The 21,497-nt window shown below is 39.8% G+C and overlaps 1 protein-coding gene across 5 annotated transcripts in view; it reads left to right on the forward strand.

The window, feature by feature from the left end:
- Positions 1 to 21,497, forward strand: part of LOC136830255 (methyltransferase-like 26) — a 420,688-nt gene that overhangs the window by 380,397 nt on the left and 18,794 nt on the right. For all 5 annotated transcript variants that reach the window (XM_067089615.1, XM_067089616.1, XM_067089617.1 and 2 more), the window contains one exon: positions 13,445 to 13,736. In XM_067089615.1, coding sequence (XP_066945716.1) covers positions 13,449 to 13,736 — 288 coding nt within the window. In that variant the 5' untranslated portion in view covers positions 13,445 to 13,448. The remainder of the gene's footprint in view (positions 1 to 13,444; positions 13,737 to 21,497) is intronic.

Consider the following 21,497-nt stretch of genomic DNA (forward strand, 5'->3'; position numbering starts at 1 on the left):
TGGGCGAGACTTGTCCGAATATAGAGAGATGAATAAATTTGTTTTTATTTAGCATTTCCCAACGTTTTGTGAGAGAGAGAGAGAGAGAGAGAGAGAGAGAGAGAGAGAGAGAGAGAGAGAGAGAGAGAGAGCGAGTGTAATTGTTGTTATGAGTGGTTCGGTTGTTGGAGTTCGTTTTTACGGCGCTGTCTGTCTGTCGGGAGTTTTTCGGTTTTGGGGAAGTCTTGGGCAGTTGAGGTCCAACCTAGAAAGTGAACGGGGAGTTTGTCTGGCTTTTGTTTTGTATACCGGTACCGATATTGATGGTGCATGTGTCTCTTTTTTTTTCGTTCGTTGTTGGTGGAGGGTTTGTTTGAAATTTTGTTTTTGTGGTTTTTGTGTGCTGTGATTGGCGACCGTGGACCTTTACCCATCTCCAGCAACCGAAGATCAGGGTGAGTGTTGTTTTGTTTGTGGGTTAGAATTCCGCCACATAATATTTGGCGCCCAACGTGGGGCGGCTGGTATTGCAGCTGTAAGTGAGATTGGTGGCTGGTAGTGTGACTGAAGAGAAGGATGGAAGAGGAACTAGTAAGGTTGAGAGAGGAGAATACGTGGTTTGAGGGGTGAGAATGAGAGATTGAGGAGTCAGTTGGAGGAGGTGGAGGAATGCTAAGAAGTGCAAAAGAAGAAATGAAAGGGGAGATGAAAGAGTCAGAAGAGAGAATGGAAGAGAGAATGGAAGAGATGGATGGAAAAGTTGGAGGGAATGATGAAAAGTGTGGAAGAAATGATAAAAGGTAGGTTCAAGGGTGATTTTGGAGAAGGGGCTGTTGGAGGCAGGTCCTCTGGAACGTGTGAAGGGGCAAGAGAGAAAGAAAAGGAGGAAGAAGTGAATGGAAGCGTGAGTGATGAAAGTGATGTGGAAATAGGAAGTAAGAAACGAGAGAATGAAAGGCAGGGTAAGGAAAAGGGGAATGAAAAGCAAGGGAAGGAACGGAGGGAAAGTAAGGATAAGTCAGGGGAAGAAAAAGGAAGAAGGGAAAGGAAAGGAAATTGGTAAGAAGGGTAAGGAAGTGGAAAGGCAGGAAAGAAGGGAGAGGGTGAAGGCAGTAGTGATAGTGAGGTGGATGGAGGTGAGTGGATAAAAGTGGATAAAAAGAGGGGGAAGAAGAGTGTAATGAGTAAGATGAATGTAAGTGCGGAAGTGGACTCTTTGTATTCGGAAGAGGGTATGAAAGGACAGAGTGAAAGTAGCGAAAGTGAGAGTGAAAGTGAGAAAGAAGTGAGAAAGGCTATGTATGTGAGGGAGGTACCCCGGTGTGAAAGGTATAATGAGTATGGAAGTAGGGATGTGCATGATTTCTTTAGGGAGTATGAAAGGTTTTGTCAGGATAAGTACGGGGAGAGTAAGAGAGTGTGGGCACGAGAATTAGGAGAATATTTGACTGGGTTTTTGCTTGATATGTATAGGGTTATTATGAGTGTGGGAGATGTTGAGTATGACAAGGTGAAAGCTAGACTAGTTGAGCAAGCGAGGCGTTTGAAAGCGAGTGTTAAGTATAAGAGGAAGAATGAATTTGATGAGGCAAGAATGAAAGCTGGGGAAACCTTGTCACTGTATGCTTGTAGGCTGGAGACGTTGGCAAGGAAGAAGTTTGGGGATGATGGGATAGATGAATGTAAGGAGTTAGTACGGAAGTTGTTAGGGACAGTGCCAGATGGAGTTAGAGAATTTGTGAACTTGAAGCGGGAGAAGAAAAGATGGACGAATGAAAGGTTGACTTGGGGAGAAATTTTGGAAATTGTAGAAGATTATGAGCTTGACAGGGTTATAAAAGAGAGTAGAAGTGTAAGTGTAAGGGCTGGGGTAGATGAGAGAGTGCCAGAGTTTGGAAGCTTTAGGGATGCAGTGTTGAGGGGCCCAATGAGAATGGCCGATAGTGTAATAGATAGGAGTGTAAGAGCAAGTAATGTGGAGGTGCCAGTGAGGATGAATGATGGGTTTGTAAGGGAACAACGGGTTGGACGGGTTAGGGATAGTAGTGTACAAAGGGGAAGGTCGGTGAGTGGAAGTCGAGCGAAGTGTTTTAGATGTGGAAAGAAGGACATACAAAGAATGAGTGTAGGTGGGCTTTAGGAGCGTGTTTCGGTGTGGGCAATCGGGACATTTGGTAAGGGAGTGTACGAAAGATAGGGGTTAAACGCTACAGGTGCGGACAGGTGGGTCATATTGCTAATGGTTGTAGGGGTACCCGAGTGAATGTAATATGTGGCAACTGTGGTAAGAATGGGCATTATGCGAGAATGTGTTCAGAACCGAGAGCGAAGTGTGTCGAATGTGGAATGGAAGGGCATGTATCAAGTGTATGTAGACGAAAGAGGGTGACTGTGACAGCGAATTTGGGAAACTGAGTGTGAAGGGGGTTCAAATGGATGCTAGTGTTTGTGATGTGGAGGAGGTGGCTACTCGGCCCACTCCTGCTCCTAGGCAAAGGTCCCTGCTAGACTCCCCATCCCCCGGGAAGAAGCATACTGGAGGCCCAAGGATGCAAGCGGTGCATGTGATGCATGTGAGGGGTTGTTGCATGAGGATCAGCAATTTGTTTTGATAGAGTATGGTAGGAAACGTAAGAAAGGGAAGAACGTAAGTAAACTGAATGGTCGTAAGTTGTGTGATAGGGGTGTGAGTGCCAAAGTGGAAATGAGTGATAAAGCGTGTAATACGGATGAATGGGATGGTATGGATAGAACGTATAGCATATGCGGGTTTGATATAACTGAGTTGACTGAACGTGTAGGGGTTAGTGAGCGGTTGGAGGTGAGCGAAAGTGTAAGAGTAAGAGAGCGTAGCAGTAATATACAGTGATTGAAAGCATGAATGAATCGTTGCAAAGAATTGGAAAGGTCAATGAGCGAATGGGATGGGTTAGTTGAAGAATTGGGGAGGTATTCGGGAACGAGTTAGAGGGTATAGATGAGATTGTGGATGAAATTGAGAGTGGGAATAGTGAAGAAGATAGCGTGAATCTGAGAGAGAATGGAGGAGAAGATGTGAGTTTGAATGTTGCTAGAAGAGAGAATGATTCTGAGAGAATGATTGCGTGCGCGAACGCGATCTAGAGGACCTGCTAGTGAGCATCCGTGGGTGTTGCGTAAAGGCGATTTGAAAGAGGTGTGAAAGGTGTTGGTTGGGAAATGCTAAAAGGGGGAGAAATATAGAGGATGAATAAATTTGTTTTTTATTTAGCATTTCCCAACGTTTTGTGAGAGAGAGAGAGAGAGAGAGAGAGAGAGAGAGAGAGAGAGAGAGAGAGAGAGAGAGAGAGAGAGAGAGAGTGTAATTGTTGTTGTGAGTGGTTCGGTTGTTGGAGTTCGTTTTTACGGCGATGTCTGTCTGTCTGTCGGGAGTTTTTCGGTTTTGGGGAAGTCTTGGGCAGTTGAGGTCCAACCTTGAAAGTGAACGGGGAGTTTGTCTGGCTTTTGTTTTGTATACCGGTACCGATATTGATGGTGCATGTGTCTCTTTTTTTTTCGTTCGTTGTTGGTGGAGGGTTTGTTTGAAATTTTGTTTTTGTGGTTTCTGTGTGCTGTGATTGGCGACCGTGGACCTTTACCCATCTCCAGCAACCGAAGATCAGGGTGAGTGTTGTTTTGTTTGTGGGTTAGAATTCCGCCACACGAAGAAGACCATTGGCGTCTGGGCAAAGATTTTCCCGAACTTGATAGGTTCGCAAACTCTTCTCTGGAGACGCCTTTCCAATTGGCACTCCCTAGCGGTCTGGGAGTCGACATCAGATCCGCCTGAGGGGACGACTACCCGGGAGCAGACCCCGCTCGCCTCCCTTGGGCCTCCAGTATGCTTCTTCCCGGGGGATGGGGAGTCTAGCAGGGACCTTTGCCTAGGAGCAGGAGTGGGCTGAGTAGCCACCTCCTCCACATCACAAACACTAGCATTTGTCACTTTATCCTCCAAGGATTTTACAGAGGCTCCCAACTTCTCAACAGCTTGGAACATTAATGAGAATTTCACGTTCATACGGGCTTCGAGGCTGGTCACGGCATCAGTTTTGGGTGAAAGGAGATCAGGTGAAGGAACAGGTTGATTAACGGGAGGGATGTTAATGGGAGAAATGGAAAGTTCATGATCCTGATTATCTAATTCCTTAGAGGAAGCCCTTACTGTAGCTTTCTGTTTCCTATCAGAATCTAATTTTTTCATCCTAGTAGAATAAATTTTCCACTTCCCTTCATCCCAATCTCTACATTCATCACATGTTAAATCCGGGTTACAGTCCTGACCCCCACAAGTAGCGCAAACAGTATGTGCATCATAAATTTCTTTAGTTAACCTACTTTTGCACTCTTTGCTGCAAACTCTAATGGCCCTGTTCTTACCTGAGCTCGAGTCTGACATACTGCAAAGAAAAGAGGGTAGCTAAAATAACACAAGCTGGAAAGGATGTAACTGCTTGTCTCAACTAATTCTTGAAGACAAAACACTTAGTACATCACCAAATTCCAATAACAGAATAATCCTGAATTCTAGAAGCTGCTGCAAACAAATGTGAACAGCATAAGCCAGCAGAAACGACTGAATTTTTGTGTTAAAGTAGTTCCTCACTCCTCCACCAGTGGACAAAGGGGGTATCTCCTAGCTGCCATATTGTTTTTTGTTTTGCTGGCGCAAATTTTGAATTCTAGCTGTCGTTCGTTTCGAAACAATAGCAATGTAGCTACTGGGTAAGTTACATACTTAAAACTTAAGCTTTCTCAATACGTTGAGTTTATGAAATTAAGGTTGTTCCCCTATGTAGTGTGCCATAGCAAGATAGACCCTTTACTTTCACTTACAGTACAGTACATCTGTAAGAATCCTTGATGTACTGTACAGGTTTTATTGTTCACAACAGCAAAAACAATTTTTGAAATGAACCTTACCTCTCAATTATGATGGCTGTACAGTATTTTCTGCATTGGGAGGGAGGACAATAGAGTGTGAAAAGTAAAAAATTAATAGTATAGCTTAGTTTGAACTGTCTATTGACCCATCCCTTTTGGGTGGTTTGAGCGTCTATAGTTTTCCATTAAGTTTTTTCTCTGTCGTTGGCCTGTGAGGATGCATTGGAGAGTGTTAACGTGATTTAGTTGATGATTAGATCGTTTTCTGAATTTGGTTTGGTTTTTCTTGTTTTTTATTTTTGTCATTATATAGGATGTCATTAACAAAAGAGGAGAAAGACAAGTTGTTTTGAATCTGTAGGGTAAGAGGGTGCAGTACCTGGCTTTACTCGTCAGTTTATGACATTCACAACCAGTGTGTTAAATGTAGGAACAAGGATTGTTCTTTTAATGATCACTGTGATCAGTATACAGGCAGTCCCCGGTTTACAATGGGGGTTCCGTTCTTACACCGAGTCGTAAACCAAAAAATTGTTGAAAATCGTCAAAAATCCAAAGAAACCTTAATTTTAATGCTTTTCGTGCATTGAAAACAATGTAAACTGCATTTTTATAGAGTTTTTATAAAAAACCTCCAAATTCTTATTATTCTGCCGTTTTGGAGCCATATTTCTTCCGTCAGATCAGTGTCGTAACCCCGGAACATGTGCCGTAAACCGGGAGATAATTTCTGATGAATATATTTGAAAAGCGTTGTAACCTCAGAATGTCATAAGCTGGACCCATCGTAAACTGGGGACTGCCTGTATTAGTTGGTTAGATGAAATAATGAATGTTGATTTCAAGTATAAACAGATGTTAGAAGCAAATAAGAATAGGAGAAGATAGAAAAAGATTCTTCCAACTCTAGAACAGAAAGTGAGGTCAGGAGTAAGTTTCTCACTTTTCACAACCTTTCAAATAGCTGTTCTTCTTGCTCTCCCTGTTATCCTAGTACATGTAATTCTTCTCCTTCAAAATTTTCTTCTCTCAAAGTTCCCCGTATTGTTCAGGATATGAGGTATGGCAAATTGGAAGTGATGTAGCTAGTCTTAGGGTTGCGTTTGAAAAGTTTATGGAGCTAACCTCCTCGACACTTGCTGTTTGACTGGCACAATTTAGTCGTCCATTTACAAATTTCCCTGTGTGGCAGAGTAAGTGCCTACGCCCTCCCTCCCTGTTATCCATACCCTAGCCATGCCCTGTGATGCTCCTCCTACTGCTGGAGGTACAGGGAAGCGGGGTATGTGCAGGAGTGGAAGCAGTTTGTGCCCGTTGTCTTCTTCCTCTGGCCAACCTGGCTCGTGTCAGGTACAGGTTGGCACTCGGTCACCGAGTAAAAATTAGGTTAGTAACCTCTCTTAACTTTTTGGGGTTCTTGATGCAGAAGTGGTAGTGTTCAAGAATTAGAATAAACAGACTGATGAAATTTTAAATAAAGTTTGTAATGCCAAAGACAATTAAAATTGTAAATCACAAGGGCATTCAGTGTCAGTTTATACAATGTAATAACAGTATGAAAGAGAGAAGCTATGAAGTAAAACTGTTTCAAGTTAAACAGCTCTACACCTAACATGAACAGTGTAGTGTGCCTGCAACTGTATTTGTGAAGCGAGTGCTTAGGAACCAGGCAGGAGGTAAATATGCTAGGCAAGGATAGGCACACTCACTCAATATCCAATTCTGTATCCCCCAGGCCTTGCTGGAGGCCGCATATTCCTAGCAATCCCTGTCCAGGATCTTCCTGTAGTTTTCCTTTGCAAGAGGATTCAGTATTCTCTTGGAGGCGTTCTCCTGACATTGAACACTCGCTGGGACAGTGGGTGCTCGCCAGACAACAAAAGCTTGCCTGCCAATAGGCCAGTAGGCGCCTGCCTGCCATCGGACATGTGGTTGACAGGAGGCACTCGCCTGATACCAAATGCTTCCCTAGCGCTAGGCTGTTGCCTGGCACCAGACACTCCCAAGGTATCTGACTATGCTGTTTCATTTTCACCATTTTTGTGTGACATGAGGGAGTTTCATGCGAGTTGTTGCGATTGAGTGTGTGAATACATTTGTTCTCCACGTTCTTCCTTTCTCAGGCATTCTCATCAGCTTTTATGCCTGCCTTGTAAGACAGTGCTAGTTTCTCCTACTTCTCCGAGAAGTAGGAGCTTCTATCAGCGACACATAAAGCGCAGACAACTCACTGTAGTTCCCATTCTTCTTAGACATCACGTTTCCAGTCTCGGCCCCCTTCTTTGTCGCCTTGGGGTACTCCTGAGCATTCTAGGCCTTTTCTTCAACCGTGTTCGACATTGCAGATGCCTCGGGCTGCTTTCCAGTCTCCGAGGCAGCACCGAGGTTGGCGTATTCACCTGTTAGTCAAGCATATCCTTCTTCTTGAAATGCTACTGTCTCGGTAGCAGAGCAGGCTGAGGTATCTTCCTCTCTGCTAAGTTTTTGAGGTTGGCTCCTTCAGGAATTTCAGTTTTGCTTCCTGCTACCTCAATGTCAGTGCAGGATGGTATGAATAGTCAGGAAGGCTTTGTTTCCTGCGCTGGTGATTCTTTGGTGCCAGATGCCAAGGCACAAAGTGGAGCCAACCATTCCTGGTATGGGACAGTTTTTTGCATCCATTTAAGTCCATTTTTAGAGGAGATGAAACTCCTTTCATCTCAAGGAGGAGGGGGTTCTGCTGCTGCCACTTCTTTTTCCCAAGGATTTCCCTCTACAGTAATGAGCCTGAGGCTCGCAAAATTGACTCTGATGCTGATGAAGAGCAGGCAGTATCATCAGCTGTTCAGAGGCTGATTAAGGTATTTGCAAGCAAATTTCTTGATTTCACTGAGGAACAAGTAGTTCAGGATTCAAGGTCCCTTAGGACTGCAAGGCAGATCTCCTTCCGTCTCCAAAACGGGCTCATTCAGCACTGAACAGATATGACAAAGTTGCTAAGTTACTCCATCAGAAAGTTTCTTCTAAAGTTTCTTCCCCTTTTCTTCCCCCTCTTTATGAGAAGGAGGAGAGCAATGTCTTATGATACTAGGTGGTTGCCCTTTGTTGGAAATGGCTATAGCAGCCATAGATGAAATAGTAAGAGAGATTGTTTCTGCTCTTCCCCAAGAGAAACAACATGTGAGGAACGATTTGGTGACTTTTTTTCATTTGGGCTGCTTAGATAGAGCAGTTTCAGACATCCTTGTCAAGCATAGGGTGAGAAAGTGGAAACCAGATCTTTGTTTCTTCGCTCTAAAACATTTAGGCATATATAACCATGGCAGCAGCCACTTCTGCAGTTAACACTTAAGTTTCAAGGGTCCCCCCAGGCAAATGGGTGAGTCATCAGGGCCCTTGAGCCAGCCCATTCAGGCTTTCGGGAAGGACAATAAGAGTCCTAAAAAGCCTCAAGCACCCAGTCTCCAGTAGGAGGGAGGTTGAATCTCTTTTATTCAGTTTGACAGGATCTGGAGGCAGATCCCTTGGTGGTGGAGATACTGAAGGAGGGATACAGCATCCCCTTTCTTTTCCAGCCTTCTCTAGCCAGTTCTCCTCTGTTTCCCCTCTTATCTCTGCAGTGAGGAGAAGTTCCAGATCTTCTGGGAGGAAGTAGACTCTCTTGGGCTAAAAGGAGCTGTGGAAATAGTCTTGGATTCGACACTGGGGTTTTACAATTGCCTGTTTCTGGTACCAAAGCTTCTGGAGGTTGGAGACCAGTGCTGGATGTCTACAAGTTGAACAATTTCGTTCCCCTGACTCCGTTCACCAGGTAGTCTGCCATTTCATTCGCAAGGCAATGGCTAAGTCCTTTGGGTCCTTACAAGGCACTGCAGCTTGAACTTAGGGTTGGCTGGCCCTTCCCCTTCGGTCAAAGAAAGCCCCTGACTTCCTCAACTCCTTGTAGAGGTACCCAGACTACTTCTACCCCAGTAGAAGATGGAGGATGCCAGGGGTGCGGAAGTCTTTCCCAGTTACTGCCGATGGGTGTGGTGCTTGTTGAGCCACTGGGCAAGCTTGGCAGCGACATGGAGTGGAAGTGTGGGTAGAGGACGCCCGTCGGATATGGTTCTGCTACCCTTAGAGCTTTTGTCATCCCTCACCCTCTTTCCAGTCTGGTACCGAATGTTTGTTTCCAGCTCACGGAAGGACCTTACCTTATGGGAAGAGGTGAAGGCTCTGTGGGAGTCTTGTACCCCTCTTCCCACTGAACCAGTTCATTTACCAGAACCAGCCTTAGACAGAATGGTCCGTTCTGTTCTCGATCCCATTTTGCTGATCGGGAATTTGAGGGATGTGTATGCTCAGTACCTACTCATCGGTCCTCCTGTAGTGCAGAAGTTCCTGTCTCAGCAGGAGTAACCTGCTCAGCAGTGACACGCCATTCTGGTTCACCTGTTACCATTATAGATATTCCTCAGGGGCAGCATCCCTCTGTGCCCTTTTGCAGAGGATGAAGGTGGATGTGTCTCCGGCGAGAGACCCACCTCTCTCTTATCTTTCTCTATTAGAGGAAGTGAGGAGAGAGCTAGCTTGTTAGCTAAATGACAGGAACCTCTCTTTAGGAGTGCCAGTGGACGCTACCCCTCCTGAGGTCCTGCTGGCTCTGTTTTATGAGAAGATTCCCTTATGGCACAGCCTTTTGTAAGAAGGAGGTCAAAGGCAAAAGCTGTCAGACATGTCATTTAACATGACAAGAAAGGGAGTGTTGCTAATCAGTGGTCAAATTTTTCTTGCAATTCTCTCTCTCTCTCTCTCTCTCTCTCTCTCTCTCTCTCTCTCTCTCTCTCTCTCTCTCTCTGTGTGTGTGTGTGTGTGTCTGTAATAATTCATAAAAAAATTTCACTCTCTTAAGTAAGGACATTTGTTATCTCTCTCTCTTTCTCTCTCTCTCTCTCTCTTCGAAGTTAGCCAACCTACGTATTACAGCACTGTTTCTCTGTATGTCTTTAACTGTACAGTAGATAATTTTGAATTGATCTAATTTTACCTGTACCATTTACAAACTGTAAATGCGCCATTCTAAAACATACATAGAGCATTTCAGAACATAAGCAATTCAGAACAAAGAGAAAGTGACAGAATAAAGAAGTTTTTAAAAATGAGGTTGAGAAGACTTCTAAAAATAGATCAGTGGAATGGGGGAGAGAGTCACACCATTTATTTCTTTTTTTAAGGGTAATGTATTAACCCTTAAGGGACGGCATAATTTATCAATGTGCAGCACCCCAGACCGGGGAAACTTTGAGGTCGACAGAATGTACATTCACACTGTATAAATAAAAAAATTCTAAAAAATTTTCCCCACCTTCCACGAGAAGTTGAAAATGACTATTTACAACCCCTTGTGGGGCCTTATTTACAAGGCAATCGTAAATTTTACAAACTTATATATGTTTTTTCTAATAAATAAGTTTTTTGGATTTTGTAAAATTATTATTACTGCTCACACAATATCAAAACTGATAAGAAATATAAGCAGTAACAAATTTTTTGCATATTTGTTGTAAAATATTCACGTAAATTTACGAGAAGGAAGATTCAGTAACTTTTTTTTACTTTTACATGCTTTTTCTAATATTCCTTTGCAGATTACATTTACAACCGACATACTATCGTAAGAGACAAACAAAAAACAACAGCAACCCCTTTGTATATTTACAAGCAAATTCACAAAAAGACTCATGTGAGAGAGAGATGCAGTACCTTCGCCCTTGAAGTCACAAGCATTACTGATACTGGCCTAACTCTCACGTCTGTATAAAAGTTGCCATTAGTGAATTTATAGCATATAGAAGTATTGGCACCTTTGTTTCGAATCATTATTATCATAACAGTGGTGCATAATTCTGCTTCACACTGAAGCTCAATCCGTCCACCTCCACAAACCTGTTTTACTTCACACTAAAGCTCAATCCGTCCACTAAGGGTTAAGCTAACTTTTAAATGAAAATACAGTAACTTTAATTTCATTTAATAGTTTAATACTGAATTTCCATCTTTTGATATCTAACGTAAGAATAACTTTCTCTCTCTCTCTCTCTCTCTCTCTCTCTCTCTCTCTTGTGTGTTATTCTCTCTCTCTCTCTCAGTAATAATTGATAAATAATTTCACTCTCTTAAGAAAGGACAACCCTTATCTCTCTCTCTCTCTCTCTCCCTCGTTCATAGTTAGCGCTCACATTTTTACAACTTATTAATTCTCTGTACGTCTTTACCTGTACAGTAGATAGTTTAAATTGATCTAATTTGACCTGTATCGTCTATGAAGTGTAAATGCGCTAGTGTTGTAAATATGTTCTAAAACACAGAGACATAATAACTAAGAGTTGTATTGGTCAAATTATAAAACACTGTTTGTTCATGAAAAAGCATTTCAGAACAGAGAAAGAGACACAGAATAAAGAAGTTGTTAAAAAGAGGTTGAGATGATTCTAAAAATAGATTGGTTGGAAGGAGAGAGAGAGAGAGAGAGAGAGAGAGAGAGAGAGAGAGAGAGAGAGAGAGAGAGAGAGAGATTCTCCTCCAAATCTCAGTTTTTATGTCAACCATTTATTTCTCTTTTTTTAAGGTAATGTATTGAGCTAACTTTTAAATGAAATTACAGTAACTTTAATTTCATTTAAAAGTTAACTTAATAATTTGGGAGCATGATTAGGGTCATGTTTAGTGTTTAAACTTTAGAAATAAGCATTTATTGGCATTTTTAGAGACCATGCTGCTTACAGAAAATTCACCCTGCGCGAGTTCTGGAACTTAACCTCGGACTAAGTTCAGTGTATGACTATATATATACTGTATATATATATATATGTATGTATATATATATATATATATATATATATATATATATATATATATATATATATATATATATATATATATATATATATATATATATATATATATATATATATATACATATACACCTAAATTTAAGTGTGCCAGTGCATTGAAGCAACCAAGAATTTTAAACCAATGTTAAAATTCACAATTTCTTCATTAATGACCGACCCCAATAACAAATAAGATCCTTCAGTAAGATCAACTTGGCTTATAGGGAGTTTGGAGGCAGTTTTATTCTGGGATAGATAGTGCAGTTAAAAGATTATAAAAGGTTAACGCCAGAAAATCTACACCTGTGTAATATTTATATATATGTATATATATATATATATATATATATATATATATATATATATATATATATATGTATATATATATATATATATATATATATATATATATATATATATATATATATATATATATATATATATATATATATATATATATATATATATATATACATATACATATATTATATATATATATATATATATATATATATATATATATATATATATATATATATATATATATATATATATATATATATATATATATATATATATATATATATATATATATATATATATATATATATATATATATATATATATATATATATATATATATATATATATATATATATATATATATATATATATATATATATATATATATATATATATATATATATATATATATATATATACATACATACATATATACATATATATATATATATACCTACATACATACATACCATACATACATACATACATACATACATACATACATGCATACATACATACATACATACATACAAGTAATTCCTTTTCGGTGTATATGCACACACACAAACACACATACGCAAGGTTACTCGAGCTTGCATTTAGAAGAAATAAAGAAAAGAAAATCCGGGATAAATACGGAGTGAACACTCCACCTGAGTGGTTAATTAATCTGCCTTTACCACTGAAGTCTTAGGTTTAAGTTTGGCGGTTTCCTTACGAGTAAAATGATTAAAATGTTCTTGACTGCGAACGATATAGTGCGGGAGAAACCTCCTGTCACCCGCCTTGACATACTGGTTTGAATATAACAGCAAATTTTGCTTTTTATTCCTTAACCCAAGAATAACGTAGATGTTGAGCATGTTAGCATTTAAAAAGATGAGCCGTAGCTACAGAAATACTGTATTGTATACCCAACTGTATATTGTCCTAAAAAAAATATTCTTTGTTGATTCTTTGAGTTTCTCAAGGAAGCATTAGGAAGATTAGCTAACAGTAATCAGCTTTGCTTTGTAAACTAGTAGTGCTTCTTTACTCCAGAGGGCAGTGCATGTGATGGGGTAAGTGCATGAAAGTTTGCAGTGTGAAGCATTTTGTATTTTGCACCTGCAAGTGATAGAAGTTGTTGTAGTTCAGTTAATGTAATATTTGATATTAATACATGTGCCATATGTAAGCAGTGGTCTGTCTAAAGTTATCGGTGTAATTGTTAATTCTAATTGCATATATTTAGTGTCAGTGAGTGATTATATGGGCAAGTATAGAATGTGTATACTTGCACATGCTTCCTTTAGTTCCCCCATTTCAGCCAACCAAAGTCCCCCAAAATGTCTGCAATTTTTTTAAATGTTTGTTTCCAAAAAATTTAATTTGTGTTTATGAAGCTTATTTTATTTATCTTTCAGAATCATGTCAGAAGCCAAAGTTGTAGAAAAAGCTGCAGAGAACAACAAGGAACCCATATTCAAGGTGTTGGAAAAGGTGATTCCTGAGAAGTTTGGTGCTGATGCGAGCCTTTCCGCCCTTGAAATTTCCTCAGGCAGTGGCCAACATGTCGTTTATTTTGCAGAAAGGTTCCCAAAAATATCATTCCAGCCTTCTGACATTGAGGACAGGTGCATAAAGAGTATCAAAGAATATATTTCTGAAACTAAACTTGAAAATGTGAAACAGCCTTTAGTGATTGATATTTCCAAGGTGAGTTAAATAGTGTTTATGTATATTCTTACTGTATTCTAATTTTTTATATTTTAGTTTTTTAAATTTATAAACTGTGCTGTAATTTTTTAAAACCTTGTAATTAGTAAATATCATTATTAATAGCTTTTCCTGATAAAAGTGGACTAGAGTTATTTTGTGTGTATTTGTCTATCGGAATCACGTGGAATTACAGTCTTAACTTTTTTTGCTAGTGGAAGAGAATTGCGCTTGTTGAAGATGGTACTGTAATACTGGATTACAGCACTGGATCATAGGCCATGTGGGTACTGTCGGGAAATGGTTTTATAGGAAGTTCTTAAAATGAAAATGTCAGTTGTTTGTACAAAGACAAACCTTAGTCTTAATGGAATATCTGTAACAGCAGCCGGCCCAGTTGTTTAAATTTCATAAGGGGGTTTTCAAATTAGTGGCAGCCAATGCAAGTACCAGTTTTCTTTTGACCAGCATACCTTGTAGACATATCTCTCACACTTTCCACTATGGCTGGTGTTGAAGCTGCATTATCTGGTGTTTCTGTGTATGAGTGGTTTGTGATTGTGGCATTTTTTTTTCAGTATTAGTTGTGGTGCTTGTTTTTGAAATGATGGTGCCTGATGATAATTTTTCTCCGATTAACACTGATCATCAGAGGTGTTATGGAGATGATTGTGTGTGTGTGGTCGTTTCATGTCTCTTGCTGCCCTTGACCCTCATTTTTAGTGTTCCTCAAGCAGAGGCCAGGAACATTCATCATCTCTCACCTGTGCTGAGTGTGTTTATTGGTCTCTTCAGTGGGAGAGATGTGTTTGAGAAGGAAGAAGGTTGAAAAGGTTCAATGGTGTCTTCTGAGGTTGGTACACTGCAGTGTCTCTTGATTTCCATACTGTACCTACCCCATTCCCTACCCCTCCTCCTGGACCAATGCCTACCCTGTGGAGAGTATTTATGGCCCAGATGATGACCAACTTGCTTGTTTGTGTAGTACTGGGGATAGGAAACCTGCTATTTCCCCCCCCCATGCTTTAATACACACCTCCCTGGTTTCTGACAGGGTGACACCAAGATAACCTCAAGAGACTAAGGAACTATAGAAGACTTTGTGGCTTTCCTTGGGCCCTCTGGGTCAGCCTTCCATGAGCATTTGATATTGGCCCAAGTTTCTTCACTAGGGTTGGTGTTTCAAGATCCTGTTGCAGTAGTTTTGGCTTCCTCTCAAGGTTGTGCCTATGAATCTGCTGATATACCTGCTGCTCTTGCAGTAGCTGCTTTGACAGTTCCTGCTGCTGTCCCTTCAGGGATGTCTACTTTGTTTGTGGACACTGGAAAAGTTGAGGCTGAGGAGACTTGTGTTTTGGGGATGGTTGAGAGAACACTTACATGCTTCCTCTTCATATCATTGACTTCCTCTTCTTCTTCCTCATCCTCATAGTCTTCCACTTTCTTTTCCTCACCTTTTTCCTTATGGAGCTTCCTGCAGAGCTCTTTCCCAGCAAAGTGGAGATAAAGGCGAGCTGCACGGTACGACTTCAGGCAGATGCCAAAGATTTTGAAGGGTCATCCTTCTTCCACATGACTACTCGTAGAGGAAACAAGCCATGTGACTGGAGTCCATTCTTCTCTCCTTTCATGTGCTTTTGTCAGCCCATCAACTGGCACATCATGCTCTGGAAAAACTTCTGTGCTCCTCCTGAAACAGTGGAAGCTTCTTTGATATCCCTCTCATGACATTGACCTAACTCTGATGTCCACAGACTGGTACTCCTCGATCTGCTCCTCAGACAGTAGGAGCCTTTTCACCCAGGAAGTGGTACCCTGATTGGTATCAAAGGCCAGATCACATGTAACAAAGGAATGCCACAGATGCCTCAACCTCTGTCTTTATTATGGTGCTGAAAGGGACCATGTATCCAGGGACTAAAAAAATTCAAGACAACCTGCTGCTCTGCTTTGGCAATTCGTCCTCACCTGTCATCTCTAGAGAAACTTTTACCTCATAGGTGACTCCATGAGTTCGCTTCATTAATGCGTAAAGCAACATTGGTCACCCTCTTGTTGATACTTTTATTATTATTATTATTCAGAAGATGAAACCTATTCATAAAGAATAAGCTTCCAAAGAATATGGTGTTCATTAGGAAGAATTAAGAGGAGGTAAACAGAAATAAATGAAGAAATCCCACTTATTAAAAAAAAAAAAGAAATTGATAAATTAATAAATAGGTAAAAATGTATTAAAACGAAAGGGGAATAGTATTAGCGTAGTAATGCATTGCATCTTCGCTTGAACTTCTGAAGGTCCAATTGCACGACATCCTCTGGGAGGCTGTTCCACAGTCCAATGGTGTGAGGAAAAGTTGAGTATACCTTAGCTTGACCAGACCACTGAGCTGATTAACAGCTCTCCTAGGGCTGGCCCGAAGGATTAGATTTATTTTACATGGCTAAGAACCAGTTGGTTACCTAGCAACTGGACCTACAGCTTATTGTGGAATCCGAACCACATTGTAACAAGAAATTAATTTCTGTCACCAGAAATAAATTTCTCTAATTCTTCATTGGCTGGTCGGAGAATCAAAAGTGGGCCCAGCAGAGTGCTAGCCAAGAACAATACCAACCCTCCCAATGAGGAAGACAATGGTATGAGGAATAAAGGACCTCTGGAATTGAGAAGTTTGACAGCGAGGCACATTTACTGCATATTAATGCTGCTGTTCAGCGAATCTGGTTGCTCTCGGTGGGTAAAGGGGATCAGGGATCAGTTGTGAATGTGAAAGATCTCTGTTGAAATACAACCTATGAAAAAGTGACGAACAAGAGACCATGCGTCGATGGTCCAACTGCTACTGTTAGGAAACTGAAACTTACCACCACGAACCACTCTATCCAGAAGAGATAAATCTCTGGCAGAAGCAGACATCCATACCAAATGACCTAAAACAGGTTGCATTGATTTTATCAGTGTTATAAATGCATGAGGCCTTACGAACAGTATCTAAGTTTCGTGCGGCATTTGCTGAAACTTTCATTAGATGTTTCTCAGAAATTAGATGTGAGTCAAAAGTTACACCTAGAATAGTTGAATCTTCAGACTCATTGAGGAAAGTTCCATCCACTTTAAGGGAAGGATGGGGTGGGAAATCTGTACAAGATCTGCAAATCAATAGTGTTTTTGTTTTACTGGAGTTCAACCTCATACCCCACTGACTACACCATTCACTGATCCAGCCCATGTCCCAATTGAGGCTGAGGGCAGCTTCATTTCTCGTAAGTGGAGACTTTACTACACCCACAAATGTTACATCATAGGCATACTGAACAATCTTGTTTTCCAGGCCAACAACCATAGCACTTGTATACACTAAAAATAACATTGGACCAGGAACACTACCCTGTGGAACTTCAGACAAAACAGGTCTTAGATCAATAAAGATCCCATCCACAGCAACTCACTGCTGCGTACCTGTAAGGAAATCTTGAAGTAATCCTAAAACATATCCACCAACTTCAAGATTCTGAAGTTTATAAATAAGTGCTTTGTGATTTACTAAATCGAAAGCAGCACTAAAATATATTTGAATTACTCTGCACTTAAAACCCCTATCCAGGTTCCCTTGCAAATGGTAAGTCAAATCTAAAAGAGCATTGCAGGTACCTAACTGCTTCCTATATGCTTATTGACTATCAGCTAACAATTCTTTAGATTATACATACTTATATAGTGGCTTAAAAATAAATTTTTCAGCAACTTAGGAGAGCAAGGGAGAATAGAAATTGTCCTGTAGTTACTGCCACTCTTTGGAATAGGCACTGTATTACCCCTTAAACGCCTACTGGACGTATCATACGTCGACTAAAATTGTCTGTTGGGTGCCAAGTGGACGTACCATACGTCGACTACAAAAAATTTCAACCTTTGGTCAAATTTGACTCGTCCGAAATGGTCGAAAAACGCAATTGTAAGCTAAAACTCTTACATTCTAGTAATATTCAATCATGTACCTTCATTTTGCAACAAATTGGAAGTCTTTAGCACAATATTTCGATTTATGGTGAATTTTTTAAAAAAACTTTTTTCTTACACCTGCGTGGTAACTCGGCCGAAAATTTCAGAAATTCTTTCGTCATTTTGTCGTAATTTTTGCACTGTTCTATATTAGCCGTTACATAAAGTTTTATATATGAAAATGTGCGCAATTTCATGTAAAATACAGCAAAATACAAACCATGGTTGTAGCTTTTATCAGTTTGGAAATATTTTCATATAAACCACGATAACTGCCAAAATTTCAACCTTCGGTCAACTTTGACTCGACCGAAATGGTAAAAAAACGCAATTGTAAGCTAAAACTCTTACATTCTAGTAATATTCAATCATTTATCTTCATTTTGCAACCAATTGGAAGTCTCTAGCACAATATTTCGATTTATGGTGAATTTTTGAAAAAAACTTTTTCCTTATGTCCGCCTCCAGAAATTCTTTCGTCACGTTGTCGTAATGTTTGTACCGTTTATATTAGTCGTTACATAAAGTTTTATATATGGAAATGTGTGCAATTTCATGTAGAATACAACAGAAAATAACTCATGTTTGTAGCTTTTATCAGTTTTGAAATATTTTCATATAAATCACGATAACTGCCAAAATTTCAAGCTTTCTCGTCAACTTTAACTCGACCGAAATGGTAAAAACGCAATTATAAGCTAAAACTCTTACATTCTAGTAATATTCAATCATGTACCTTCATTTGGCAACAAACTGGAAGTCTCTAGCACAATATTTCGATTTATGGTGAATTTCTGAAAAAAACTTTTCCTTATGTCTGCATACGGTAACTCGCCAACATCTCAGAAATTCTCTCGTCACGTTGTCATAATGTTTGCATCGTTTTACATTAGTCGTTACATAAACTTTTATATATGAAAATGTGTGCAATTTCATGTAGAATACAACTGAAAATAGCTCATGGTTGTAGCTTTTATCAGTTTTGAAATATTTTCACATAAATCACGATAACTGCCAAAATTTCAACCTTCGGTCAACTTTAACTCGACCGAAATGGTAAAAAAACGCAATTGTAAGCTAAATCTCTTACATTATAGTAATATTCAATCGTTTACCTTCATTTTGCAATAAATTGGAAGTCTCTAGCACAATATTTCGATTTATGGTGAATTTTTGAAAACATTTTCCTTACGTCATGCGCTGTAACTCGCCGAACAACTCAGAAATTCTTTTCGTCACGTTGTCGTAATATTTGCACCGTTTTATATTAGTCGTTACATAAAGTTTTATATATGAAAATGTGCGCAATTTCATGTACAATACAACAGAAAATAACTCATGATTGTAGCTTTTATCAGTTTTGAAATATTTTCATATAAATCACGATAAATAGAAAAATTCGGACTTTGGTCAACTTTAACTCGACGAAATGGTCGAAAACTGAAATTGTAAGCTAAAATATTTACAGTCTAGTAATATTCAATCAATTAGCTTCATTTTTCAACAAACGGGAAGTCTCTAGCACAATATTTCGATTTATGGTGAATTTTTGAAAAAATTTTTTTACGTCCGCTACATTTAATTCATGCATCATTTTGTGATAATATTTTCTCTGTGTTGCTTTGATCGTTTTACAATTTTTTATATACCAAAATCATCAAAATTTAGTGTACAATACAAAGAAAAACAAAATAACCCGTTAGTTTTAACCGTTTTGCTCACAGCGCGATTTGTATAAAATTATATATGAACAATTTTTTTTGCGCTGTCATATATTTCAATATTTATATATGATAATGATATTTTTTCATTTCTGATGGTTGCATGCTAAACTTCAGGCAATGACAAAAAAGGAGCCAAAATGAACTCTTAATCTTAAAAACTAAAGCGTGCTGTGATTTTTTGAAAAAACTTTTTCTGCTTCGGCGCTAACTCACCGAACGCCGCATACGGGAGACGTTTTTGTAAATAGAGGCTCGGCGTTTAAGGGTTACTAAGCTTGTGCTCACCCACAAAGTTATTATGTCGACATAAAAATCTATAGAATCTACTTATTATGGGAGAGAACACACACCAAAAATTTTCATAAAAAACAAAGGGAAGAAACCATCAGGATCTTCTCTACCCCAGGTGTTAAGATTATCCAGAATTTTCTGAGCATCCCTGGAGCAAACTAAATTTTGTAGGAATAAATTCAGGATGACAAGTATCAGGGAGAGGGATGTCCTCAGCTGATTGCTTAGCTTTAAAAGCTTGATGAAGCAGTTCAGCTTTTTCTCTAGGGCCAATAACCAATCTACCATCAACTGTTAGTAGTGGTGGAGTGGAAGATGACCTTGACCCAAAGATAGATGATGCCAATTTGGTCCACCAGAGATACTTGAACACTTCTTGCTCTGTTGATCATGAAAATAAAGGAGAACCTTTTGTGGTGGATAGACAACAGGAACCTCCTTGTGGGAGTTCTGTTGAACTTCCCTTCACAGGAGATGCTTCTCTTCTTACGATGCATCATAAGTACTGTGGGCACACACCTGAATGGCTTGTTTATCTTAGGGGTGTGGACTCAAGAAGATCTCAAGAAGATCTCTCAATGTTCTTGAGAGGGATATACCACTGCTAGTGCTGTAGATTTTCCAAGATTAGCTGATGTGAGATACTGTATTGCTGATGAGCATAACCGTAATTTCATAAGTCAGCAAACAAGGAGGCAGAATCCTCCTACCCCTTTGTGTGTTAGCTAGGCAGGTGCAAGAGTAGATGGCTGACTATGACATCGAGTTTCAGGCAGATTGCTGGAATGTGTTGGCCAATTAGCTCAGTTGCCAACGTCAAGTACATGCAGTGGTCCCTACACCTGCATGTAGCGGAGAGGCTATTCAATGACTGATCTGTTCACCACTCTGCTAAACAGGAAGTTCTTGGTGTTCTGTGTACCTGCGCTGGTCCCCTGGGCTGCAATGGAAGACACCTTCTAACATCCTAACATCCGAAGGACAACCTTTCTGATACTCTCCCTATATGAGTTATCAGATGAAGATACTGACCCTGTAACCCGGGTGAGAGCTCGCAAAGTTAGTGGGATTGCTCCATCCCTAGTATTCATTATGAATTCTTCATTATTACAGGCACTGAGGTCTAGTGTTTCATGGCACCAAACACCTCCACCTTTTTCAACCTATGGGACAAGTCCTTGAATACCTTCTCCTAAGGTCTTGTGGCAGCCTCTTAGCTCCACTTATGCAAAATAGCATCTCACCTAAGATATACAGTAGCAAATCATTGGTTAAATGGAGAGTGGCGGGTACAAGAACTTGCCCTCTTTGTATCAACTTTTTCCCTGCAGCCACACCCTGTATTCTCACTGGCTGGGCCAGATACAAGTAAGATACTCAATGGAGCTTCCTATCTTAGACTTTCATTAGTTGTTAGATGCAACTACTTCCGTCTGTACTCTAACGGAGGAGGGATAAGAGCATAACTGTCTGCGATTTAATACAGTATTATGCTACCCTCCAAGCTGGTTGTCCCATCTTACAAGGGAGCCTGTGTCTTTCTTTTTCCTAAAGTGAGGTTACAATAATCCACAGTGGCACTAGGACCTGTCATCTTGAACATCACACACACACTAGGATAGACAGGAGGTTGCAGGTGTCATCCTTCCCCCTTCTCACATGTGTGACCTGTGGGAGATCAATACCAGTCATGATCTTGAGACATTCCCTCCTGCCTTTGAACATATAGCTAATTTGTAA

This window comes from Macrobrachium rosenbergii, chromosome 46 (genome assembly GCF_040412425.1).
Source record: "Macrobrachium rosenbergii isolate ZJJX-2024 chromosome 46, ASM4041242v1, whole genome shotgun sequence".
NCBI lineage: Eukaryota > Metazoa > Arthropoda > Malacostraca > Decapoda > Palaemonidae > Macrobrachium > Macrobrachium rosenbergii.